This window comes from Rattus rattus, chromosome 8 (genome assembly GCF_011064425.1).
Source record: "Rattus rattus isolate New Zealand chromosome 8, Rrattus_CSIRO_v1, whole genome shotgun sequence".
Taxonomy (NCBI): Eukaryota; Metazoa; Chordata; class Mammalia; order Rodentia; family Muridae; genus Rattus; species Rattus rattus.
The window spans coordinates 33,641,490-33,669,366 of NC_046161.1; the positions used below are offsets into that span (position 1 = coordinate 33,641,490).

Consider the following 27,877-nt stretch of genomic DNA (forward strand, 5'->3'; position numbering starts at 1 on the left):
ACATACATATATTCTTTTCCTATACCCTTTCCTCAGCCTAGTGTGTTGGTAAGTTCTCGGGTCTGGCTTTCCAAATGATTTAATATCTCCATGTGCTCCTTTAGTCCCGCTTTACTTTGAAAAAAATGTATAAAGTGGCACCTTTTTTTCTCTTACTTTTAAGAATAAGTTATTTATCACTCTATGCCTGTGGGTGGTGCTGAACAGCTGGTGTTGTTTACTGGTCTGCCAAGGTGCAGAGTCATTTTGTCTCTGTGTTTGCACTCAGAATGGAGTAAAAAGCTGTTTGTAAAATGGAGTCTCTCCGGGCAAGGCAGAGTCTAGAGAAGCACCATTTTTGCGCAATGTAGAGTAACATAGGTCAGTGCGTAGCCCGATCCCAGCATATGGTAGTACTTCTTTTGTACTACCTTCTTTTGTAAAGTAAGTGAAATTACAGTGCTTATGGAGCGCTTGCTGTGATGCAAAGCATTAGTGAGTGGAGGTTCTTAGAACTCACCAAACCCATGCTCTCTGAGTGAACAGAAGCTGTCCTGAGCTCTGTGACTTCCAACTGCCTTACCTCTGTTGTTGTGAATAACAACAACAACAACAAAATATAATAATAATAATAACAATAATAATTTATTCTCTCTCCTGACACAAACCTCCTAATGCCCTTCAGATCTCTGGGAGTGATAAGAATCCTTATCATGCTAATGAGGTGGCTGGGGCACCCTCCTGAAGCTGTTCACAGAAGAGACAGAGGTTGGGAGCTTCAGCACTTGACCCTCTGGAGGATGCGAGGAACCTACTGATGTCTGAGCGGATCCCTGTTGACCGATGATGTAATCGGTTATGCCTACTCAGTGCAGGTTCTAGAGCCCATGGAGCTTTGGCACAGCTGACCAGGTGGAGGCTTCCAGACTGGCGATCTACAGAGCGTGAGGAGGCGTGTCCCCACGTCTCTCAGGCTTGCCCCGTGCGTCTCTTCCGTCTGGCTGCCCACCCGAGTCCCTTGTAGTAGTCTCTATATTAAGTGAAAAGTCTTCCTAAGTTCTGTGAGCCATTCCGGTGAGCTAAATCCAAGGAAGGCGTTCATGAGAACTCCCAGTGTGCAGCAGGTCATTCGGAGGTTTCTAGGTGACGCGCTATGTGTTTCTAGGCAGTAAAGGGCACTGCTGTGTGGGCTGAGCCTCAGTGTGGACCAGGCAGCCTAAGGTCAAAGACACCTCCTCCAGGCACCTTCCAAAAAAACAAACCAAACCGGAGACTAGAGGGATGATTAAAGGGATTTATTGTTGTTTGTTTTTTCAGCACCGGGTTTCTCTTTGTAGCCCTGGCTGTCCTGGAACTTGCTCAGCAGACCAGGCTGGCCTTGAACTCAGATAAGCCTGCCTCTGCCTCCCAAGTGCTGGGATTGAAGGCACACACTACCACCACCCCTCCACTAATGGGACTTTCAAGGAAACCATAGAGCTCTGAGAAAACCTTTCACTTTGTGACCAGTTTAGGACCCCGAGCTGTTCTTTTTGCTCATTTTAAACTAGGAAATGACAAACGTTTTGAGGACTGTTAGCTGAAAATGTTAAGGTTTGAAAGTTTTAAGGGGCTACTCTGAGAATCCGTTTCTCCTCTCAGTTCCCTAAACCTTAGCTTGTAGTCTTAGTTACTTCTCCTGTAATAAAATACCCCGACAAAAGCAACTTAGGCAAGTTTATTTCAGCTCACAGTTTGACGTTACGAGTCATCCTGCGACGGCGGCGGAGTTCCAGAGGTTGGCCCCATTGCTTTCTCAGACGAACGCCAATGCTCAGCTAGCTTGCTCCTTCTCATGTGGTCCGGGATTCCAGCCTATGGAACGGTGCTGTGCATATGTAAGGTAGGTCTTCTTATCTCAATTAACCCAATCTACCCAATGCCTCATAAAGGTAGCCAGGGCTAACACCAAATGCACCAAAATGTTGTAAGACCCCATAGTGGCCTTACCTCAGGAACGCAACCCACAGAGCACAGACTGACAAAGTGACCGCTGCAATAGCATGAGGGTATAAGGTTTTTTAATCCACGTACATGGGCTTGCTCATCCACCCAGGGAGAGGCAACCCCAAACTCAAAACACACACAACTTTTATTCATTACAGAGGGCAGACTTCAGCAACAGGGTTAGCTGGCTCATTCTCATTGGTGGTACACAGGACAAAGGATCTGGTCAGGTATTGGCTGGCCTGCTCAAGGGGCTGTTCTTGGCTCAGTTGGTCACTTTCCTCATCTAGCCCTACACCTTGGTGAATCACTGGGAAAGGGCTAAGTTGGCACGTCCTTTGGGGGGTGGGTGAACTGGGTGGTTGGTCAGGGTCAGGGTGACATCTTGCGGTTGTTCTCAGAGTTTACCACAGGGAGGGGTAGGGGGTGTCTTTCGGAGAATAGTTATTTTTGTTTTCTCTTAACTTTAGCTCAGTCAGAATAGCCTGGTCTTCTGACTCAATATCTTGACCACCAAAACCTTGTCATAACATTAGGCAACCTGACGTCAGATGTATTTCTCAAAGCCTTGTTTTTACAACTTGGTTTCTCATATCTATGAAACTTTATTTCTTCATAACCTAATACAGGTGACTCCTGCAGGCATGCCCAGAGACTTGACTCCTTCGTGATTCTAGAACCCATAACGTTGACGATCAATATCTACCATAATCCTTCTTCCCCAATGACTCTAACTCGAGTCAACTTAATAAAAATCGGCCTGCGCTGTTCTTCACCGCTAAGCCATCTCGTCAAACCCACTATTTTTTCTACTTCCTTTAGGAGCATCCGTTAGTACAGGCAAACAGAACAAAAGTCTCACTGAACTCCCAGTCAAAAATCCCAAAGGGATTTTTATGTTCTCGGAGAAAGCTCTGTTTTGAGAAGATTTCAAAGACAAACAAGGTATCAGACCTTCTAATTTCTGGTGGCTCAGGTAGTTTTGGAGGTAACGCTGAGACCACGTTTCGAGCACAGAAGTTTATGGGGGAAAAGAGCTGGCAGTGAGGAAACAGATGTCTGAGAATAAGGAAGGGAGCCAATAGAGGCGAAGAGCTGGAGCTTAATCTTCCGAGAGAGGGTGTAAAGCTCGTTTCAGACTTACTCCGCCAGAGGAGCAGAGGTGGGATATCCAGCTACAAACTCTCCATCTGCTGCATCTTCCTCGCTCTTAACGGAGAGCGGGGTGTAGAATGGCCTCACAGAACCCTAGACAATATAACGCCATAACTTTTTTTTTTTTTTTTTTTTTGTTTTTTTTTTTTGGAGCTGGGGATCGACGCCATAACTTTTAAAAATGCATTTGAGTGCTTTGCCTGCCTGTTTAAGTGCACCAATAAATGGAGTGCTCAAGGACGCCAGAAGAGGGCAGTGGGTCCTTTCAACTAGAGTTATAGATGCTTTCGAGCCTCCTGGTGGATGCTGAGGGCTCAACTCGGGTCCTCTTTCAGAGCAGCAAGCGCCCTTAACAACGGAACTGGCTCTTTAGCTCCTTATTACGACTTTTCTAATGGAGTTTGTGAGAACCTCCATGGGGCATATACATCTATGAAAAAGGGCTCTAGTAACACTGAGTTACTGTCACAAGGTCCAAGCAGTGAGGCCGCGCTAACCATAGCCAGATACTGCCGCAGAGCCTTTCCTTGTTCCGAGTCCCCTTCAAACCTCCTGAGCCATCTTATATATGAACGGAAAGGGTTTTGTTGTTTTTGTTTTGTCTTTTTTGTTTATCTTGGATTGGTCTTTCGCTTTGCTTGTTTTATTTTCCGTGCTAGAGATGGAACCCATGGCTCTGAGAAAATTTTAACCACTGCGGAAAGGAATGAGTCAGCTATTGTAAGGGTCCATGATTCACTGAAGAATGACAGCCCAGACTCAAATAGTATGTAAATGCAAAGAGTGTTTTATTCTGCAGAAGTTCAGCATGCTGGGGTCTCTCCATTACCAAGATAGAGAGACACCAAAGGGAGCTCCTACCTGGGAATCCCAGGGTAGGTGGGCTCTGTCTTACTCTATCTCTAAGAACATTCCATTACTGGGGCGTGGGGGATGGCTGGAAACTGCTGACCCACTGTCCTTGTTTCAGGCCAGGTGGTGAGGCAGTTTCTGATTAGCTTCCTGAAGCTTGGGTTTTTAGGCCTAATCTCCTGAACTGCCAATTTGATGACTGTCACCACGGAATCAGCCCAGCCTTTTCACTTGAGTAAACCCTTGGGGGAAAAAATGTCCTCCAGTCTCCAGATGGTGACACCCTCTAATCACAGCAATCAGGAAGCAGAGGGAGGTGGGTCCTTGAGTTCAAAGCCAGCCTGGCCTATAGAACTAGTTCCAGGACAGCCAGGATACACAGAGACAAAGCACAAAATGAAAGAAAGAAAGAAAGAAAGAAAGAAAGAAAGAAAGAAAGAAAGAAAGAAAGAAAGAAAGAAAGAAAGGAAGGAAGGAAGGAAGGAAGGAAAGTAAGAATTCCTCTAAGTTCTGCCTAGGAAAGGAATAATTTCTCCTTTTGCTCATCTGTTAGAGTGATGTTTTTTGTACACTGTGTGAAGATGTGTCTCTGTTCTTTCTTGTCTGTCTAAGACACTTTCTGATTGGTTAAAATAAAAACCTATGACCTACAGCAAAAGGCAGAATAGTAAGGTGGGACATCCAGCAGAGATAGGAACTCTGAGAAGGAGATTCACCACCAAGATGCTGAGGAAACTGGATGTATGAAACTGAGGAGAGGTAATCAGCCGCATGGCAGAACACAGAGTAGTATAAAAGGGCTAATTTAAGTTAAGAGTTAGTTGGGGAACAAGCCTAAACTAAGGCTGAAAACATTGTAAATACATAGAGTTAGGAGATAGCAAATGGAATTTTCCCATTCTGCCCTACCATCTCCCTACTTAAAACCACGAAAAAGCCAAAGAGATAGCTCTGAAGTCAAATAGTCCTCTTACCTAAATATGCATACTATGGTACACACACACACACACACACACACACACACACACCCATCCACATACCCCACAATCACATAGCACACACACATACCATATACACATGCCTACACACATATATTCCACACACACATATACCTACACGAATACACACACACACACACACACACCACATCACAATCCACATACCACAAACATATATCATACACATATGTACCTATACACACACATTCCACATCCACATACCTCACACATACCTACACATACATACACACACATCCTCATAGTACACACATATACAGTAAGCAAGCCCAAATACTGTTTGAAACATTATTAAATCTCTCTCTCTCTCTCTCTCTCTCTCTCTCTCTCTCTCTCTCTCTCTCATTGCCAGAGGCCAGTCACATGAGGACTACATAACATGAGTTGCCATTTCTCCAGCCGCAGCAACTGCTATCTCGTTTCTTCCCCAGCACTAGCAGCTGCTGCTCCCCCATCCTTTCAGCCTCCTTGGTGGGTTTCCAGTTCTTAGTACCAGCTGGTCCAAAGGCAGAGTTCCAGCAAGGCAGTAGAAGACACAAGCCTTCAGAGGTTAGGCTCCAGCACAACGTGGCTTCTGCCATACTTTACGGATAGATACAACCCAAACACAGGGCTATCTCAGATCCAGAATGTAAGGAAAGTGACTCAAACCTTAATGGGAGAGTTATTTAGTGTTGGGACTGTGTATTAGCAGTTTTCTGAGACATTTCCACATTGCCCTTCACAGAAGTCTCACTCATTCTGAATCCCTCCTGGGATGTGTGAGGCTACTAGACCAGGTTTCCCTGGGCCTCACGATGTGGTATAATATCTAAAATTTTCCTTTGCCAATCTGATGGTTTAGAATGGCTTCTTCCTGTAGCTTTGACTCACACTTCTAGAATAAGGATTCCATATATATTTTTTTTCTTTTTTTTTCGGAGCTGGGGACTGAACCCAGGGCCTTGCGCTTGCTAGGCAAGCGCTCTACCGCTGAGCTAAATCCCCAACCCCAGATTCCATATATTTTACCTTGTTATCTTTTCTTGAAATTAGTTATTCGTCAGTCTCCTCTGTCCCGTTGGTTTGTTGGCTTGTTACCTTATGGTATATTGAAAAAACGAACTTGCACATGTTAGTGTAGATGTGCTCAGTACCAATTCTGGGACAATTTACAGTCTTTACTCTGAACTACAAGTTTCCTTAGATGCCCAAGTTTGCTCCTAGTGAGGTCTACCAAGTCTCCCCTCCCCTGAGAGAGTCTGATAGTATGAGAGACGTTGATGCCTCTTAAATAAGTCAATGTGCCAATTTCATGCATTCTGTGTAGATTCATGCACTTTTAACGAGCTAGGTTCCTATGATTACTAGAAAGTTCGAAACTCTTCTGGAACAAGTCTCAGAACTTGGGATTGACAGATGTAGTTCAACAACACTAATGAAATGACACAGTGAAGAACAATGATACATTCCTGCCCCAGCACTTGGAATGCTGGCGTGGGATTGTGAGTTCAAGGTTAGCCTGGGCTACACAGCCAGACCCTGTCTGAAGAAACTAAATCGAATAACCAGCCAAAGGTAGAAATGCACACCACAGAGGTCCCAAGTTTTAAGACCTAGGGTCTGTATCATCCTTCCCACTTTGATGTGTGGTGAGGGTGTTAGCCATGGCGACGTAGGTCTATGGTATTGAACTCAGGTTGCACTCAGTTAGAGAAGTGTGCCTGACTCAAGTGTCACTCTCACGAGTGAACCTGGTTTCCAGTCACATTCCCGCTGTTGTCCGGCTGGTTTCACTCCTCCCACTTTTCAGGGAATTTCAAAAGGAAGTCAGACCTTCCCCAGGAAGGACAAATCTCCACAGCACATATATCTGTGTTGTTCTTCTTTTGGGCCTTTTTATCTTTTAATTTTTTTCATGGCGCTCTATTTTGGTATCGAGACAGGGTTTTACTCTTTAGCCTCAGCTAGCCTAGGACTAACTTAGTGTGAATGCTGGCCTCAAACTCATGGAAATCCTCCTGTTTCAGCCATACAAATGCTGAAATTACTGGTGTCACTACATCTATCTTTCTCTCCTAGTCTAAAAGTATTTTTTTTATCGCACAGTGGCAGAATAATTAAAACCAACACTTACACTTCATGGTTTGTGTGGCTAATGTCCCGTGCTTCTGATGTAGCTTAACCAACTTCTTGGTGTATCATTTCTTATGAAGATATTTGTGGCATGTACTTTCTGCTTTCTCTTCATTCTCAGCTTAAAAAGCACAACAGTAACAACACATCTGCACTGTTATTATATGGAGAGGTGTATGTGAGAAAATGTGTGGATGTGTGGAGGTGAGAGGGCAGGTTTTGGGAGTTGGTTCTTGGCTCCCACTGTGGGTATCTTCAGGCCTGGTTGGCCAAGCACTTTTATCTGTTGAGCCATATCACCAGCCCCACCGCTTCTGATTTTTGGAAGGGACTCGCTATGTAGCTCTGCCCAGCTCAGAACCAACTCTGTAGATCAAGCTGGCCTCAAACTCACATTAATTGCTTCTGCCTCTGCCTGCTTCTGCTGTGTGCCACCACAGCTCCCCAACCCACCTCCCCTGCCAACCTTTTGAGACAAGGTCTCTTTATTATATATCTCTAGCTGTCCTGCTCTCTATATAAACCAGGCTGGCCTCAAACTCACAGAGACCCACCTGCCTCTGCCACCTGAGTGCTGGGATTAAAGTCATGTACCACCACACCCCGGTCAAACAACTCTTTTTTAAAAAAAACGTATTTTAATGCTACGTGTGTGTGCATGGTACGGGTGTGAGTGTGGAACATGGGCCGGTGGGGATCAGAGGATAACTCTCAGGAGTTGGCCCTCTCCTTCCACTGTGGGTGGGTTCTGGAGCTCAGACTCAGATAACCAGGCTTGCCTGGAAATGCCTTTACCCCGATTCATCTCAACAGCTCCCCTTTCATCTTCCTAGTAATGCAGTGACACAGTGTTTTGGGATGGACAGAATGTGAACTTCATGTCTTTCCTCTCTTTTAGATAATCTCCCTCCCCCCCTTCCTCCCTCACTCCAGTATCTCTCTATGTGTTAAATAACAAAAACTACTTTTCCTGGGAAGACCTAACACACACATCTACTCACCCCAGATAGGGATCCCACGGCAGAACAAAGCATAACTTGGTGAACCAATGGGTTCTATTAGGGTTACTTCCAGGGATATGGGTGAGGGGTCACTTATAGGAACAAAAATGACTCAAAGACAGCTGCATCACCAAGGCCCACCCCAGCATGAGTAACAGCTCACAAAAGCTGGACATAGGTTTCACAAGCTGTAGGCAGCTCAACCGCTCGAAGAGTGACCTTTCTGGTTCCTCAGTTGACGGAAACCTCTCGGGAGCAGCTCCGCTGGTTTCTGCTTCTTTCAGGCAGTGGGTTTGCTGTTGGAGGCTTCTTTGCCACTTTTGTTGGTTACTCTGACAAGCTAGGGTCTAAAGAATCTGGTCAGTTGCAGGGGATTTCCTGGACACCATTTTGAGTTGTTTTCCTTCCTGCTTAAAGAGCTTCCCTGCAGAAGGGAATGTTTCAACCGTTACAGATCACTGTGGCTCTGGCTGATCTGGAACTCAATGTGTAGACCAGACTGGCCTGGAGTTCACAAGTGATCTGCCTGTCTCTGCCTCCCCAGTGTGGGATTAAAGGTGTGTGCCACCGTGGCTGGCCAGATTTATTTATTTATTTATTTATTTATTTATTTATTTATTTATTTATTTATTTATTTATTTATAGATAGGGATTTTCTGTGCAGCCTGACTGTCCTGAAACTTGCTCTATAGACCAGGGTAGCCTTGAATTTAGAGATCCACCTGCCTCTCTGACTCCAGAGTGTTGGGATTAAAGGCGTGTGCTACCGCAGCCCAGCAGATTAATTTTTTTAAAAAAAAGATTTATTTATTTTTATTTATATGAGTACACTGTCGCTGTCTTCAGACACACCAGAAAAGTGCATCGGATCTCATTACAGATGGTTGCAAGCCACCATGTGCTTGCTGGGAATTGAACTCAGGACCTCTGGAAGAGCAGTCAGTGCCCTTAACCACTGAGCCATCTCTACAGAGCCAGATTGACTTTTTTTTTTTTTTTAATAGGGAAAGTTTTATCTAGGCATGGTGGTGCTTGCCTTTAATCTCAGGACTCCTGAGGCAGAGATCAGAGCATCTCTGTGAGATTGACTCTAGCCACTTCTAATTAGAGGCTGGAGAGATGACTAAGAGCCTATACTGCTCTCCCAGAGGACCCAGGCTTTGTTATTGGCACCTATGTCAGACAGCTCATAACTACACATAACTCCAGCTCCAGAGAGCCCCTGGGATCTACATGGTGGACAGAGAGAACAAGTTGCCCTCTGACTTCTGCACAAGCACTGTAATCTCATGCTCCCCCCTTCAATAAATAAAAAAAATATTAAAAAAATAAATCGATTCTTCCCTGTGTGCTGGTGGAATGCCTAGCGAAAGAGTATGTTGGAATTGCTGCTCAATAATTTGATGTATGTGTGTCATGCTGTGCTCTACTATTTATCACCTACCCATTGGATTTGTGTCGTTTAAGTGGCACAAAGATAATACTTTTTTCTGACAAAATGTTTATCTTCGTTAGCAGTTGAAGAAACACAAATGAAGTAACGAAACACTATTTCTAACCTTTCAATTTGCAAATAATTTAAAATGATAGCAGCGTAAGCGTGAATTCTCTTTATTATTCAGCAAATAAAAGAAGAGATTTCCATTTCTAAAACATTTCATTATACTGATTTGACAATGCTAACTCAGAAATAAAAGGTAATGAACTCCCTGGAGGTGGTGGCAAGAGACTGACAAGGGGGTTGTGGGATTGGTATATTTCTCCGCAATGCTAAATGGGATGTAAACTGGAAGAAAATGTCTATAGAAAAAATTTGACAAATATCAAAATCTTCAAAAACATAAGAACCCGACATTCTTCTTCTAAAAATGTGTACTAGGAAAAGATCACACTGGAAGATTTAGTTACGAGATGTCTAATCCTACATGAACAAGGTTGCCTTCTGCATAATTATTACCATATTGCGTTCTGGAAAAGGCAATCTATGGAGACAGAGAAGGCTGGTGAGGTGGTAAAAGTGCTTGCTGTCAAGCCTGAGGACCTCAGTTCCATCCCTGGGTACACCTGTGGATGTTTGAGGACAAGTCGTCAAAATCATTTCTCTCTTTCCACCGTACAGATCTCCAGGATTGAACTCAAGTCATTAGGCTAGACAGCAAGTGCTTTTACTCACTGAACCAACTTGCTGGCCCCAGAACAGCTTACAAACAGTAGTTCTACGGAGGTAGAACTAGCACACAAGGAGCTGAAACTATTTAAAGTTTGTAATTGGGGCTGGGGAGATGGTTCAGAGGTTAAGAGCACTGTCTGCTCTTCCAGAGGTCCTGAGTTCAATTCCCAGCAACCACATGGTGGCTCACAACCATCTATAATCAGGTCTGGTGCCCTCTTCTGGCCTGCAGGCATACATGCAGGCAGAAAGCTGTGTGATGTATACATAATAAATAAATAAATGTTAAAAAAAAATACAGATAAAGTTTGTAATGTGAACATTTCTTTAAATGTCTGTGCCCATGAGTAGAGGTGTGCTCACCCCTCTCTGGGTGCCCCATGCTTGCCTTTTGAGTGGGCTAAAAATTTCATTCTATCTTCTAGCACAATGAAGCCCCGTCATCAGGGAGGAAGTCTCTAGCTCAGTTCCAGCTTGAATTCTCTATATCCTGCAAACCAAGCCTGTGTTGTTTTAAGCAGTAGTGTCTGACCGTCTAGTTCTGGTGGACAGCCAGCAGCAATAGCAAGTCTGAACTATTTTCAAGGTTTCTGGACCTCCTGCCCAATAACTCCTAGGGATGTAGACCAATCTTGGCACAGACTTCATTCAGTAACCTAAGGCTTTGGGCAGGAATTGGGGGGAGGGGGTGAGTGGGTGAGTGGGTGGGGTAGGGGTGGACTGACAGGGATGGGACCACATGATACTGGATGACCAGACTCTTTATCAACAAAGATAGGTTGAAAATGTATTACGTAACAAAGCTGACCTTACATTGAGCTCTTGCCTCTTCTGCCTCTGTCTCCTACGTGCTGGGCTTATAGGCATTTCCTACCACACCACACTGCATACTACTGAGACACCAAATCTTCTAAGTTCAGATTCCATTTTAGAGAACCTGACCTGAATTCAGGTAAACTAACAGGCTGGTACCTAGCATTAGTCTCCAAGTAACCTCCCAACAAAGCCAGAGCCTAGCTCCAGTCTCTAGGCTAACCCCCAAGAAGACCATCATCTCCAGGTTATTCCCGCCACAAATCTGCACCCCCCAGGTTACAAGCCCTTCCCCTGCTTAACAACCACCAATGCATAGGGAAGGAGAAATTAAGTTTATGATATGACTCCCAGCACCGGCCAATGCTAAAGGCCATGGTAGCTCTCCAATTAGATGCACACGTACCTTCCCCACCTCCCCTCCCCCACTTGTAGCTTTCTATGAAGTCTTGCCTCAATGGATATTCAGTGTTCCTTACCACCAAAACTGTCCTTGGTGATGACAGTCCGCCGAGAGGCCCAAGCTAGCTCGAATAAAATAGAAAGGCCTTATTGCGATTGCACCGGATTGGCTCTGTCTGTTTTTTGCGGGATCACTAATATTTTTCTGGCACAACACTATCACGTTGTATATGAGAGACCTGAGTGTACTGTGGAGGTCCTAGAATCAATGCCCCATGGTTGTTCAGGGAAGATTGTTATAAGAAGAGGTAGGTTGTATTAGATGAAGGACTTCTGTCCAACTTTTGCTTCAGGAAAGTCTTTGTCGTTTACACTTAAGAAAAGATGTGCCTATGCTCCTGTGTGAACAACCTGGTGTCATGGCGAATAACCCGAGGGAGTCGATTATCTCCTTCTACTTGTTGGTCTGGGAGGTCAACCTCAGGTGGTCAGCCTAGGCAACAAGTACCTTTACCTGTTGGATTATCTCACCAGCCTGAGGAAGTCTTTAGGAAAGACTGGTAAAGGCTGGATAGATCACGCAGCAGTTAAGAGCATTTGCTGCTCTTGCAGAGGACCTGGGATCAGTTGCCAACACCCATAGGGCAACTTACAACCTCTAGAATTCCAGTTGCAGGTATTCAAGGCTCTTTTGGGTTCCCAGGGCACCAGACACATGCAGGGCACACATCCATGAAATATTTATCTCTTTAAATTGTTGGATATTTCCACCAAAAGACATGGGAGGTGGGAACTGAGGTAAAAGCCTGCTCATAATAAAGTGAGGTAACTTTATTTTCCTAGTTATATACAAAATATCTATTTACAGGCCAGATTCTACAACTAGCTCTTTAGAAATCTCTATCTGTGTCATTGTGCTGAGGTAGCCCACAGTTCTCTTGAGCTCCTCCAAAGCCAAGAGGGCTCCCCAGCTCTCTTTCCTAGAATACTATTTTACTTGTGTCCTGTTCGCTGCTTCTCTGTTGTTGCTGCAAGCCCAAAGAGGAAAGTCCCTATCTTCTGCTCTGGGCTCAATCCATAAGGCTCTTCTAAGCTAAAAGACAAGAGCTCTCAAAAGTCCAGGCAGGGGCCATAAAAGAAGTTTCTATAGGCTGAACCACGTCACTGTAATGGTGGTGAGACTCTAAGCCAAGTCCGTAGGGATAGAACCATTTCACCTTAAAGGTGGTGCAGCTCAAGGCCATCCATCTGACTTTGCCTCCGGTCATAAGGCAAAGACCACAAGAACTGTCCTAAGCAATCTGCCTTAAAATTGACAGGAACCTCACATTCTCTAGCTTTAACTAAGGAAGCTTTTAGAGGCACACCCAAACTCCCTCTCTACAGGACACACCTCAATGCCTCTGACAAATGCATTATCCTTCTAAGCTTGGATATTTTGCAATTAGGTCTTCTATGAACAATCATTAAATATCCTGTAACATACATATAGGAAAGCACTCACACATATACACAAAATAAAAGCAAATTAATATTTAAATTCAGGAAAACATCTGACACAAATTCGGAAGGAAGTGACTGAAAGAATAAAGGGGTAGTCTAAATTAAAGAAAGTAGTCGGATAATGTATATTGTTTTATACTTTTTAAAATTTCATATACTGCCTTACAAGTAGATGTTTATTTACTTACAACTATCATTTGGAGTCACAGTTTTACTTCTTAAGATGCTACTGGAATTTTAATCTTGCTATAGCTTTTTCTTGTTAGGTAGGCTCAAAGGTATGGGAAGGAAGAGGAATAAAACAGAAATAAATAGTAACTGAAGTCTGTGAGAGGGGAGCCCTCTCAGTCTGCTTTACCTAGAAAGGCTTCCTGAGTGAGTGAGACTTGATTTGAGAATCATCCAGAATTAGGCAATAGGAGAAGGGTGGACTGTTGTCTGGCTTACACAGAGAGAAAAATAAATCAGTAATTTAAAAGATCTTTGGATTTTCTCATTTTGTACATGATTTAAGAATGACTCTTCCTTTTTTAAAAAAAAAATATTTACAGATGGTTGTGAGCCACCATATGGTTGCTGGGATTTGAACTCAGGACCTCTGGAAGGGCAGTCAGTGCTGAGCCATCTCTCCTTTCATGTATGCTCAGTACTTTGTATTAAAAACAAAAACCTGGGTCTCACACAATGTTTTCTGTGATCTGATCACTATTTTAAGGTTCTTCCTACATTTACTCATTTAATTCTTAAATAATGCTGTGAGATCTGCCTCACTTCTTAGATGAAGAAATTGTTGCAGGTCACAGAAGTGGAATTTGAAGCCCGGCATTCAGACTTCAGAATCCTTAGCCTTATCCAAGATAGTTGTCTTGCTTTTAGATGAAAGGGAACCACTAGTACAGGAAAGGCGGGGCCAGGCAGATCAGGAATTCAAGGTCATCTTTGGCTATAGTGGAACTTGCCCACTCTGTAACGGTTCTTAGACTTCTTTATACAGCAAACTTAACAAACTATAGTGGGTCTCATTTTGTAGCTCTGGCCTGGAACTATGTAAGACCAGGCTGGTTTTGAACTCACAGAATTTCATCTGCTTTTGCCTCCTGAGCACTGGGATTAGAGCCTGCTACGATGGCATTTTACTGCAACAGATGACGATAGTTCTAATTTTATTACTTAAAGCATAATCCTTTGGCTTTTCAACAACCACATCCATTTTGCAACTGGCTGACTTTATCCTTTTCTTTTCCTTTTAAAACCTCAACATACATTTGTTAGTTAAAAACACTGACAGAGAGAGAGAGACTGCATAATTTATTCATAATATCATTCACTGGTCACCTGCCTCAGTTACAAGACTGCTTTAAAAACAAACAAACAAACAAAATCCTTAAACATCTTTTTGTTTTGTTTTGTTTTTTTAATTATCTTGTGTAGGGGCTGGAGAGATTGCCCAAGAGACCAGAACCGGTGGATGGCTTGCAAGTCTTGTAATCCAGTTCCAAGGGATCTATCTGATGCCCTTTGCTGACTTTTACCAGCACCAGGCAGGCCCCTACACACACACACACACACACACACACAGGCAAACGTTTATACACATAAAACTAAACGAACACATTTTAAAATGAAGTTTAATTTTGTGTGTGTGTAAACGTGGGGACATGGGTGAAGGTCAAAGCACCACACGTGCGAAGGTCAAAGAACAAGTAATGGGAGTTGGCTGTCTTTGGACATCAGGCTTGGCAGCAAACGCCTGTACCTGTTGAGCCATCTCTCCGGTTTCTACTGAGGTTGTAAAGTTAATGAACCAAGATAAACAGGTAGGATTTACAGCTTTAAAGAATATGGAAATTGGGGTTGGGGATCTGGCTCAGTGGTAGAGCCGCCTGCCTAGCGCAAGGTCCTGGGTTCGGTCCCCAGCTCCGAAAAAAAAAAAAAAAAAAAAAAAAGGAAAAAAAAAAAAAGAATATGGAAATTGACCAGGTGATGATGGCAGCACTGGTCTTTAATCCCAATATTCCAGAGGCAGAGGCAGGCGGGAGTTTGAGGCCAGCATGGTCTATAGATCTAGTTCCAGGACAGCCAGGGTTATAGAGAAACCTTGTGTCAAAAAAACAAAATAAAACCATACAAACAAGGATATATCTTATAGCTATATGCCATTTCAGTGTTCGAGACTTTATGGAATTATTCAGGAGTGACCGAGGAGTGCTAACTTATTACTAGGTCACAAGAGCGGCTTCATTTCTTTGCACTTGACTGGAAGATTTTAAACCACTTCCAAATCGCAGCGGATTGAGATACTGGAGTATTCTGCTGGACTCTGCGGCCCTTTCATGCTCCATTATAATCCTGTATAAAAGCAAGAAAGACATCTATTTACTCTGTCGTTGGCAACACCTACTCGGAATAACAGGAAAACAAACCAAGCAAGAAACAGAGGGCTTGTGGGTGTGGCTCAGTGACAGGGTGTTTGCCTAGCAGAACACGCGTGCAATCAGAGTTGCTATAACGGATGAATTTCTTGAAAAGCTAAAGCGTGCAAACTCTAGCTCATATTTGTTCTTGAAAGCCTTGTCCAGAACTACTGTCTGCAGCTTTCGCGCCTTTCTGTCCTCCACATACCCTTTGCAGGGTTTCCTAGTCTCCAACCTGAACACTGGTCTCCGTACCTAAAGGCGGGTTTAGAAGGAGGATAGGCTCAGGGGAGGAGACAGGAAAACAGAAATTGCTAATTCGTCCAAAATTCGATCCCCTCGCGGGCCTCGCCCCTGCTGAGATTGGAGAGGAAGTGGGAAGGCTCCAATCAGTCCCTCACTCCCGCGCCCTCATGCCCCCACCCTTCTCAGCCCGGAGCTCCGGTGCGTCGGGTCCCAGCTTCTCGCCTCCGGAGGGGAGCGGCCAGAGCCAACATGCTGGAGGGGAAAGGCAAAAATTTGCCGGCCGCTTGAGCCAGCCAGACACATCCACCGAGCACTCAGCTTGCTGCGAGCCACTCAGCCCCGAGCCAGGCCCTAGGGTAGCCCCGGAGACCGTGGTGGCCGGATGCGGGGGTGCGTCACTTCCGGGCGGTGCAGCGGCGGCGGCTTGGAAGATGGCTGCGCCCTGTGGCTCGGAGCTGCCCGCCAACTCGCCGCTAAAAATTCCGAAGATGGAGGTGCTCTCCCCGGCTTCTCCTGGCGACCTGAGCGACGGGAACCCATCACTGTCCGACCCTTCCACGCCTCGGGGAGCCTCACCTCTCGGGCCGGGCAGCGCGGCGGGCTCGGGGGCCGCGGCGTCCGGGGGTCTTGGGCTGGGGCTGGGGGGCCGCAGCGCTGCCTCGTCCTCGGTCTCCTTCTCGCCCGGCGGCGGCAGTGGCGGGGCTGCGGCGGCCGCTGCCGCCGCCTGCCGGGGCATGTCGTGGACGCCGGCAGAGACGAACGCGCTCATCGCTGTGTGGGGCAACGAGCGGCTGGTGGAGGCGCGGTACCAGCAGCTGGAGGGAGCCGGCACGGTATTCGGCAGCAAGGCCCCTGGGCCGGCCATGTACGAGCGCGTGTCCCGGGCCCTGGCCGAGCTGGGCTACGAGCGGACCCCGTCCCAATGCCGGGAGCGCATCAAGGTAACCGGCCGCTCTGCCCGGGGCAGCGAACCAGAGGCAGAGAAGGCGGGGAAGCGGGCCTGGGGGCGGGGGCCGGGCCGAGCACGGGGCTCCCCTCCCGGGCCCCGGGTACCCCTTGTGTCTGCTCCGCCTCTTTCTTCTCTCCCTGGGAAGGGGCGCTTCTTTCCAGATGGCCGCCAGCCCGTAGGTTTCCTGAGTTTGAAGTTGGGCGTGTCTGCCGCCGCCCCTCTTTCTTGCCAATTGAGGATGTCCCTGCGCTCTGAAGTTGGTAGTTTCTCTTTTTGTGCGCGGGGCCGCACTGTCGCGGGTGCTATCGCCCGCACTGCTTTGTTCCCAGATAGAGGGGCTCCCAGGCTGAAGCTTTCCAGCTGGGATGAAATTGAGGAAGGGCAGCAGGGGGCCGGATGAGCGCCCAGTGTAAGATTTTTCTTTTAAGTGCTGGAGTTTTTAAGACAAGAGCATTGGGACGGCTGGCCTTTTGTGCCAGTCGCATTGCTTGTCAGTTGAGGTGGTAAAAGGACTAGCAAGATTTGAGGTGCTTTTGGAGAGTTGTAAAGGCTTAATGACAGAAAGGTCGTGTATTGTTATCGTGGAGGTAGAAGACAGTAGAGGACACCTTGAACGTTAGTCTGCTTGAGGGTTCTTTTGGAATGTGGACTGGATATCTTTTCAGAGTTAGGTTGCCTTGAGAGTCAGGAGGCTTCTATTTCTGAGGAAGCCCTTTCTTGACACCCAGTATTTATTTATTTATTTATTTATTTATTTATTTATTTATTTATTTATTTATTCTGCTTCAAGATGCCGGATGTGGACAAGTACAGCCAAGTGTGCATCTGGCCGTCCTTATGCATCTGCATGTTTAAATGCGGAGGCTTAATTTTACTATCAGCCTGCATATCGGTTTACGGTTTCTAATGATTTGTCTAGGCGTTCGTATCTGCCTTTGCCGACTAGGTGCTGTACTTAGTTAAGTTCTGTCCTCTTTCTAGTGTCTGCTCAAAGTTTCTCCCAGTTTTCATTGAAAACTTTACATTGTGTTCACAAGTGTTCATTTCTGATAGTGAAGAGTACTTTTTCTGGGGAGTGGAAAACTACTAAGGACTAACTGACAATGTCACATTAGCTAACAACCATAAAATTTAGTAAGAACAGTTGTTTAAGTAAGGGTGATCACACTGAGTTGGGGGAGATTGTGACAGAGTTCATGAGACCTTGGCTCCAAAGATGTTCATTTGGAGACATTGTTACTTAGAAAATTTGGTTCAGAAACGCTTATTACCAACTGTTTGATTAATTTAACACCCATTGGAAAGCTAACTTAGGTTATTTGATTATGTGTATTTGATGATTCTTACTGAATTCCTTTGTTAAGAATGTCACTGAAATAATATGTAACAGTGAAAAACTACTGTTCTTTGGGTTTCATTCATTGTTCTATTCAGGGTCCTTCATATTAAATTTGGGGCAGTTTCTTTGAGATGTCCTGGATAGCATCCACCCACAGACTTTTCTGGAGTTCTGAGAGTGCCTTAGGCATTTGTAAATTATGCCTGTTTTCTTGATTTTTATTCATAGGATTTTCAAACTGTGCTATCAAAACCTTGCTGAATGTAAATCTCTCCATAAAATTGTTTCTCAAACAACCAGGGAATATCTAGTTGGAATGCTTCATTGTCCAGTTTTGAGAAGGAAATCTAAAGCAAAGAAAGGAGATTGAGCCTCTGAAGAATTTAGAGGATCAGTTTACCTGTTTTCAGACAGGTAAGACCAAGTTGACCTCAAACTTTTAGTCTTTTGAGATTATGAGATGATGGTGGGTTCTCTGATACACCTTAGAGGCTAACAGACAAGGAGGGCTATAAATGTTTGCTTTTGTGAAATGCTTGGCTCAGAATGATCTGGATCAAGAAACTTGACTCTTGTTAATGCTACTTCCTGCCAGAATTAAAAAGTAAGGACAAGTTCTGGTCTGTCTTGTCCCTAGACAAATCGGCATTCAGTAGGCACTAAATAAATACTTCGTTCATCTAAGAAAGTTTAGAAAGAATTTTGGAAGTTATCCTTTTTTCTTTTTCACTTTTTGTTGCTGTGATAAAACACTGACCAAGGCCAGTGTGGAGAGGAAAGGGTTTGTTCGGCTAACAGCTTATAGCCTATTATTTAGGGAAGCCACATATCTTAGTTTACTACTGCTGGGAAGAGACACCATGACCGAGGCAACTATTAAAGACAGCATTCAATTGCAGGCTTGTTTACAGTTTCAGAGGGTGAGCCTTGGAACAAGACCATCATGCTGGTCCAAGCCTAGGGCAGGCATGGTGCTGGAGCAGTAGCAAAGAGTCCTCGAACCTGATTCTCAAGCAGGATGCAGAGAGGAAGAGATTGAGCTTTTGAAATCTCAAAGTTTAACCCCCGAGGGATACATCTCATTCCTCAAGGCCATACATACTTTCTAATCCTTTCCCAAACACCAACTAGGGACCAAGCATTTAAATATATGAGTCTGTGAAGGCCATTTTAATTCAAACAGTCTCACCAGGCGGGAGTTCAAGGAAGGAATCTGTAGGTAGGAACTGAAGCAGAGACCACATAGGAACACCACATACTGGCTTGCTTGCCTTGGCTTGCTCTGCTACCGTTCTTTCATACTCCAGGCATGCTCCCAGGGATGGACCCGGGCCCGCTTATATCGATTAGCAATTAAGAGAATGCCTTACTGTCCAGGCCACGACTAGTCTGATAGAGGCATTTCCTCTACTGTTTTCCTCTTCCCAGGTATGTATCTAGGGTTTGTGTCAAGTTGATACAAACTGTGACTGAATGTATAAAAGTTTATAGTAGTGTTATTAAAAATTAAAAAAAATAAAGACTTTGGGACCCAAGTTCAAAAATACTGCTTTAAAGCTAAGTCTCAGAAGGCTGTGGAGCTAGCTCTGTGGTAGAGTGCTTGCCTGTTTTCTATAAGGCCTTGGAGTCAATCCCCAGCACTGGGGACAAATAAAAAAAAAAAAACCATGTTAATGACAATTTCCCCAGCTCTGTCCTTTTAGAAAACTGTAAATGTGATCTTTAGCACAGAAGCAAGTGCAGTCACTGAAAACAGAGTCATGAGGTAGCTGCCCAGGGAATAGAGATTATACTCAGGAAAAGTACAACCTTAAGTTGTTACAACCTTTGACCTAAAAGCAAATCTTTAGGTCCCAGTTTTTAGAAGTGGCAGCTTAGAACAGTAATTTGGAAGCCTCATGTCACCATTGATGAGAAATGCAAAAAAGAAATTCGGGGCTGGAGAGCCAACTCAGAGGGCAGTTTACAGCTGCCTGCAATTCCACCTCCAGGGAATCTAATGCCTTTTCTGACTTCTAGATACCCATAGAAACATAGAAGGCTGGTGTACACATGTACATCATAGGCCTGCACTCATGCACATGTATAAAGCAAATCTGAAGAAAAAATCAGTCAGAATGAAGACCAGAAAGTTGTTTGTTTTTTTTTTTAATAAAGATTTTTCTATCTTTTTCGGGGGTGGAAGTGGGAGGTTTGGAGACGGGGTTTCTCTGTGTAGCCCTGTCTGTTCTGGAACTTGTTCGATAGACCAGACTAGTTTTGAACTCAGAGATCTGCTTGCCTCTGCTTCCAGAATGCTGGGATGAAAGGATGGGATTAAAGCCGTCGCCACCTGGCTGTTTTGGCTATTTATTTTATCTTAAGTGAGTGTTTTGCCTACAAGTGTGTGAGTACACCATGCGGGTGTCTGGTGCATGCAGAGGTCAGATGAAAGCATTTGATCCCCTGGACCTGGAGTGCTGGATGATTGTGAGCTATCAAGTGGGTGGGTGCTGGGAACTGAACCCTGGGTCCACAGCAAGAGCAGCAAGTGCTTATTACTGTCATCTTACTACTTACCATCTCTCCAGTCCCCAAGCCAGGACATGCTTGTGTAGAGCAGTGTAGCTTATTTAAATATATGCTCAGGGATAGGATGTCAGTGTTAAGCATGTGGTCAGTATATGGAATTGCCCTGGGTTCAATTCTCAGCATTGTAGAGCAAACCAAACACCTTAACAGGATGTAGGCAGTACTGCATATACTGCCCAATCTATTGCTAATGTGCAGTGTTCATTCATAGTATCCACATGTAGGCTCACAAACTTCTCATTCCAGGAAATCTGGTGTCCTCTGACTCCCCGGGCACCAGCTACACAGTGATAATAGGGCATATATACATGCAGGCAAAATACATGGACATGTTAAACAGGGGTGTGGGGTGTAGATAGAGACACATACCAGTACACTTTTCACTTTTTTGAGTTAGGGTTTCATGTAGTATAGGCTGGCTTTGAACTTGATACGCAGTTGAGGCTGGTCATAAACTTCTGACAAGGTACAAGAGGTTGTACCTTGTGAGTACTGGCATTATAGGAAAGTGCCACCATGCTCACCTCTAAAATTAATTTTGTCTTGATTTGAAAAGATGAGTAGTGATGAGTTTTTCCATTTAGATGGTCTCTAAAATGGAGTGAGTGGCCTTCCTCCTAAGGCACTGGAAAGCTGACTCCTGTCAGCCCCTCACCCAACCGCCTGTCTTAAAGCACATCACTTCTCTGGACTGTACTTGTTACTTATAAAACAAAATATTAAGATTATTAGTATTAATAACGCTTGGGTTTTGTTACCGAAGTTCAACTTTTTAATATTGTTCGTAACTATGTTTCTAAGCTACAATGTTTTACTTGAAAATCAGACACAAATATTGTTTAGAGTTTCATTTGGTATCTGCCATGATGCTGGCATTTGTTCTGTCTTTGGGATAAATAGATGTGTTTAAAACTGCTGTACCACACAGATTGTTTATTCTGAAATTTTCTTGTGTTTTTGTTTGCCAGAAGAAAATGTGTTTGCTAACTGTTCCAGCTCAACTTTGGAGTCAGATAAACAAAGAAAGAGGGGCTATCCCCCTTTTTCTTTTTGTGTTGTTTTGTGTACATCATATGATTTTTTTTCCTTATGAAACTTTTCTTCACAAGTTCACCTACCAAGTGAACCGTGAGTGCTTGTTATTTGTGGGGCTGTCTGCTAGACAGACGATGGTAGAATGCAAACCCCTCTTCAGTATGGACCCTGTAATGTTGCAAACCCCTGTTCAATCAGGACCCTGTAATGTTGTGAGCGCCTTTACTCAGCTGCAGCTCGTACGCACGGGAGAGTTGAGAAGAGTATGAGACAACTCCAGTGATCGTATGCAGCGCAGTACTTGATAAAGTGGCATAGGCGTAAAGCAGATTGTAAGTGATAACTTCAAAGGGGAGCCCTCAGTAGCTGAACGATCTGTCTTGATTTAGGATTCATGAAAGCATTCACTTCTGAGCCAGATGCCACATTCACACTTCAGTCAGTTAATCTGATGCACTGAAAACTTCATTCTCAAGTCACATATTTATGGGTATTTGCCAAAAATTTGCCTCTTGAGAGTTGGCTTTATGTCTCTGAACAGATGTATATGTCTAGCTTTGCCTGAAGTTGAAGGGCAAGGTATTGTGTGTGACCTAACAAACTTGCCTTCACTGTGTCTGTCCCATGCTGGTTAGCTATCAGCATCTGTCTAGCACACAGAACGATTTTGTTGGGACACTGCTTACATTTGGTCATCAGGTGTCATTATGTTGGAATTACATTTGTCATTTAGCACCCACATTACAGCACAATGTATTTATTTTAGCTGTGCTTTCTGTTTGTGAGAACCAATAGATCTGAAATAGTTTGGAACCAAAAGATGCCTTTCTCCTTGTACAAACCTTTTAATGGACTGCCCATCCTTGAGGATTTTCCTTTGGTGTTTGTAGATAATACTTTTCTTCTTTGTGTTGAAATGTTGTAAGCCACACAAGTAGACCAGTGAGGTCTTTCTCACTTGTTACATATTCCGGTTCTCTTGTCTTCATCTTACTGTCACTGGAGAGCATGTTTGTTACTTGAAAGTTACGTGCTTGGCGTTGGGAGTGTGATTAACACTTACAGCATTGTAAGGCCTTGTTACAGCACTGTTAGAAACAAAAACAACCCATAAAATCTGTGTTCTTTCAGTAGAGTATGGTGGCAAAAACCAATAATCCCAACATTAGGGAGATTGAGCAAAAGGTTAAAAGCCAGCCTGGCTCTATCAGAGGTCAAGGTTATCCTGGTTATCAGAGCTGTCTCATGGAACTTACACTTGGCTTTCAGCTTTAAACATACAAGAAGCTCCCACTAGAACTGTGAGTGAATGAGACTCTCAATTGTTTCTTCGCTTTTTTTTTTTTTTTTTTTTTATTTAAAGTTACTGAAGAATGTATCTGGGTCTGGTGGCTTACATTTGTAATTCCAGCACTCATGAGGCAGAGGCAGGAGGAGTGCAAATTCAAGGTTGGCATGTGCTGCATTGAAAAGTGCCAAGCAAATATGGGATACAAAGAGAGACTCTGTATTACTGTTTCTCTTGCTGTAACAAAATGTTGTACAAATCAGCTTGTGGAAGGAAGGGTATGTGTTGGCCACAGTTTGCAGATGCAGTCCATGTGTCAGGGACGTCATGGCAGCAGGCGCTGCAGGCAGCTGTGAAGGAAGAAGATACTGTCTTCACAATAAGGGAGCAGAGAGAGGAATGCTGTTGTTCAGCTTACCATCTGGCTTTTCTTCAGCCTGAGACCTCATCCCATTGGAGAACAGCATGTAGCATGTAGCATGTAGCATGTAGTTGACCTCAGACCTCTTTGGAAACACTCTTGCAGATACATCTATAGTTGTGTTTCTATCAGTGAGTCTAAATTTGGTCTTAACCATCACAAAATACAAATAAGAAAAGGAAGAGAAAAACATTTAGAAAGTGTAAGGATATAGCTGGGCATGTAGCTGTGGTAGAAATACTTGCCCGTCATGGGTAAGCATTGGGTTCCTTCCCCAGGACAGCAGAGGGCAGGGTAGAACAGTAGAGTCTCAACAATTGGGAGGTGGGGGCAGGACGATCAGGAGCTCAAGGTCACTTATTCTTGGCCATATAGAGAAGTTGGCTTGGGTTACATCAGTGCCTGTCTAAAAACCCAAAAAAGGAAAAATACGAAACAAGCCATGTAGTATAAACATTGCCATCCAATAAAATTTATGTGATGATGGGAATGTTTGTAACTCTTAGTTCAGTGTGATTGCTACCAGGTACATGTGACTACTAGCCCTCAGAATGTGACTAGTGTGCCCAAGCAACTGCATTTTAAGTTATATTTAGTTCCAATTAAGTTACTTCAAACTTTTAAATAGCCACTTTAAAATGGCTACTATGTTGAATGTTGTGGAGTATTAAAGCACTCTTTAAAACGATTCTTTTGGCCAAGCTCAAGACCTCTAAGGGAGGTCAGAATTCTTTTCATTTGTCATACCATTCTATTTCTCTACAGGGACAGCTTTGAAGTGGTTCTCTGGTCGAAGTGGTGGAGAGTTTAGGCCAAGAACTAAAAGTATTCTAAGCTGACTGGGACAAGTATTAAGTTCTTGGTTTTTTTTTTTTTTGGCACATAAGGTCCAGGAGGCCTTTCTGTGACGTAATAGGAAGGCTTTGTATCTGCACAGCCACAGGTGCTGTGAGTAACTGGAATGGTACCAGAGGGACTACAGCTGGTTGTTTTAATTTAACTTAAAGTGGATAGCTGCATGTCTCTGTGCTGTTATATTGGCCAGAGCAACTCTGAAATTAATGGTCTTCAAGCTTTTCTGCTGTGTAGTCCCCAGAGACTTTGGACTTCATGTACCCTCTAAAACATTTTTAGGTAAGTAGTAAAAATGTAAATTCGGGGCTGGGGAAATGGCTCAGCAGTTAGGAACATTTGTTGTGCTAATAAAGGACCTCGGATTAGTTTCCAGCAACACCATAGTGGCTCACAGCTATTCTGTAGCTCCAGTTTCAGGGATTTTGATACCCTCTCTGACTCCATGGGCACTGGGTAAGAACGTGGTGCACATACATAAATAAATCTAAAAACATTTACAGTTTTATACGAATTACTAGGATATATAAAATACCCTGGTTTGGGATGAGTAAGACAAAAATGGGTGTAAAATTTATGAATAATGTACTCTGAATCTGAGACTCCTTGTAATATCCTTGTTGGTGTTGGCTGACTTAGGGAGTAGGAGATAATTCTCATTACATTTGAAGGGAGCAATGTCTCGGACCCATCGTTGCTTTGGTCATTCCAAATTCACAGGTTAAACTTGATTCCTAAAAAATAGGGTGGATTACCCCAATCTTCAAGGATTTTAGGTCCCTGATCAGTCAGCAGAGGAAATACATAGCCCTGGTTATCTTTTGGATATCTTTCTTACCTAATACACTGGGACTCAATCCTTGAGATCCAGGCTTTCTTTAAGTAATAAGGTCTGAAATAGAGACGTTAAAGCTTCATTACTTACAGTAGTTGAGAGGTACAGTGGTGAGCCTTTACCTGAAGGAGATAGACGCTGTAGAACTTGTTGCTCTGTAGTGAAGTTTGTGTGGTTGTGTTGCTGTTGATACCAAGTTCATTGGGCACTATGGTTGTGCTTCAAGAGCATGTTACCCTCGGCTTCCAGGCTTTACCTGAGGGTAGCATGTTTAGTTGGGCAGAAGGCAGTAGAGCAGATGAGTTGTTGGTGTGGAGCTCAGGAGCAGTGTAACCCGGATTCTTCTAAATAGTGAAATTGTTCCAAAAATTTTAAGTGATTTAAAAAGCAGTGCCTTTTAATTGAACAATTTGCTGTGTAGTATATGGTGAAGGTGTGGTTTAGAATCGGTGAATGATTGCTTGGTAGTGTCATAGAGAACCATCTGAGCGTAAACTGGTAGTTTCAGGATGGCATTTGAGTGAGTGTGCCAGTTCTAGGTTACGGTTTTGATTATTAGCATATTTTTGTATTGAATTGTAGTTGTGTAAATATCTATAATGCATTGCATTCTTTAATTTTGATTTTAAGAAAACCCAGTTGTACGTTTTTATTTGGCTATCACACACAAGAATATATTTTACTTTGGGGACTAGGACATTACTATAACATGTACATATAATAGAAATAAATTTTACCAAATAATAACGATAGCTTGCACTAGGTAATGTAGCATCGAGCACATGCCACAGACTGTTCCATGTGCTTTACAGACACTAACTTGCTGACACTGCACTTTACTCCAGTAGGTTCTCTCCTGTTTGAATATGGGCAGGCCAGCTTTGGAACCTCTTTAACGCTATGGATGTGGAAACTCCTAACACAGACTTATACCCTCTTTGTTGTCCCTGGCATCACACCCATTTTCCTTCTTCCCAGTCTTTGCCAGTGTTGCTTCCCCAGTAAGCCCCCCTGAGGCACCACTTACCCTTCTTGTCTGTAGCTCAGTCTCAGTGGTCTCCAGACATTCTGCACCTAAAACTGGTATAGGGAACTGAGAGGAAGGAGGACACATAACTGAGGGTCACATTGTCCCTACATTGCTATTCTCAGGGGATGGCAGAATAGAAGAGCTATAGGAACAGAGGAAGGGAAGACAGCTTAAAGCTCACTCGAGGAACTCATCCTCGATGTTCCACTTCCCAAGGTTTACATTTGGAGGAGATGCTTGCCCGACTTCCCTGTTTCTGTGAGTGCTTCTCACTAAGGGTTTGTGGCTGTGGTTCTTTGCTCTTTTGCACATTGATAGAGCAGCAATAGGTGGTAATCTTCACCTTGGAAAGTCTTCAGTAGCAGGGAGCCATTACCGGGGTCATGAAGTAGGCCAGAGATACTTGAGGCCCCTTTGATAAGTTTTGCTATAGGGTAGCACTGTAGGGGCCAGGATAGCTCCTGTTACTCAGTGCCCATAGGCTCAGCCCTTCTTCTTCTCAGACTTGGTCTTCTTCATGTGTCCCTTACTTGACATCCATCCTTCTGACCTAAGCTAGCTCCTGTTCAACCATCTTACCAGGCACCCTCTTGCATCACTAGGACCCCCTCCCTCCATGTTCCTCTTCTACCCCCACCCTCAGCCCCTTGTTGCTCCTGTTTCAGGCAGGGAGACAAGGTTTTGCTTTGTAGCTTAGACTGACTTAGAACTAACTATGTGGCTCAGGTTGGTCCTGAACTCATGATCTTCCTGCCTCAGCAACCTGTAATGCTGAGACTACAGCCTGGTACCAGTGATGTCCTTACTAGGGCAGTTTTTATTTTCCAGTGGGCGATGTCTCTTTAGTTCCTATGTGGGCAGTTGTCACAGGCACTAAAATTGACTTCTGAACCCATCTTTAATTAGATATAAGTTGACTGAGCTGAGCTAATAGAGGTAGGAAGATTACCCTGGCCTACATGACTGAGACCCCATCTCACCTGCCCCTGCCCCTCCCCCAAAGAAAAAGACCTGGGTGATACAGAGGTAATATCAGAATTTCTCAATCTGCTCTTTTTGAAAATTTTATTAATTTATTTATTGTGTTATGGTGTCTATGTGTGTATTTTCTTGGGTATTCGAGTGCAAGTCAGTACAACAGCTTTGGGGGATTGGTTTTTTTCCTTTTACCAGTTGGACCTCAGAGATTGAACTCAGGTCTGTCAGGTTTGGTGGCAAACACCTTTACTTTACACTCTCAGCTTTGTGCTCGTGTTAAAAGTTTTTATTTTATATTTAAAATTGTTTATTTTCTATGTATGGGCATCTTGCCTGCATTACATCTGTGCATCATGTGTGTGCCTGGTGGCTGTAGAGGCCAGAAGATGGTGTGTTTCAAGGATCAGACTTAGGTCAGCTGACCCAGAAACAAGAGCCATCGCCTGCCTACTCTACACTCCTGTAGAGTTATTCCAAGATGGCCTGAAATTCCAGATTCTTCAGTGGAACACCTGGTAGAGCGAAGGGTCAAGGAGAGTAGGTAGAAAGACGAAAGGAGACTACTGACAATCAGGAGGGGAGTGGGGCTTTATCCTTAGCCAGCAAAGCATTTTAAGTCACCAAGAGGCATGGTTAGTCTTCATTTTATAGCAGTCACTGGTGGTGGTGTGGATGAATAGGAAGGGTAAGAGTGGAGGCACGGAGGCCATTTTAAAATCATTCTTGCAGTGAGTTGGGCAGACAGTGAGAGCAGCTGCAGTGGCAGCTTGGGAGAGAATAGTCCATGCATACCTGGCACAGTTCCTGAGGGACTCATTTGTTGGTCTTAACTTGTTCTGGAATGGCCTATCTACCCTTGACATTTTTTTGCTGTGATCACAGATGACCTTTATGGGACTTCATGGCTAAGTGTTAGGCTTCATTATT

General features: G+C 44.1%; 1 protein-coding gene across 6 annotated transcripts in view; it reads left to right on the forward strand.

Annotated features, from left to right (window-relative positions):
• The first annotated feature begins 15,655 nt into the window (after positions 1 to 15,655).
• Positions 15,656 to 27,877, forward strand: part of Msantd2 (Myb/SANT DNA binding domain containing 2) — a 33,192-nt gene continuing 20,970 nt past the window's right edge. For 2 of the 6 annotated variants that reach the window (XM_032909257.1, XM_032909256.1), the window contains exon 1: positions 15,656 to 16,593. In XM_032909257.1, the coding sequence (XP_032765148.1) occupies positions 15,820 to 16,593 (774 nt within the window). In that variant the 5' untranslated portion in view covers positions 15,656 to 15,819. Of the gene's footprint in view, positions 16,594 to 16,633; positions 18,355 to 27,877 lie in introns of those variants that run through there. The other 4 variants (XR_004388747.1, XM_032909253.1, XM_032909252.1 and 1 more) reach the window with 4 other exon arrangements.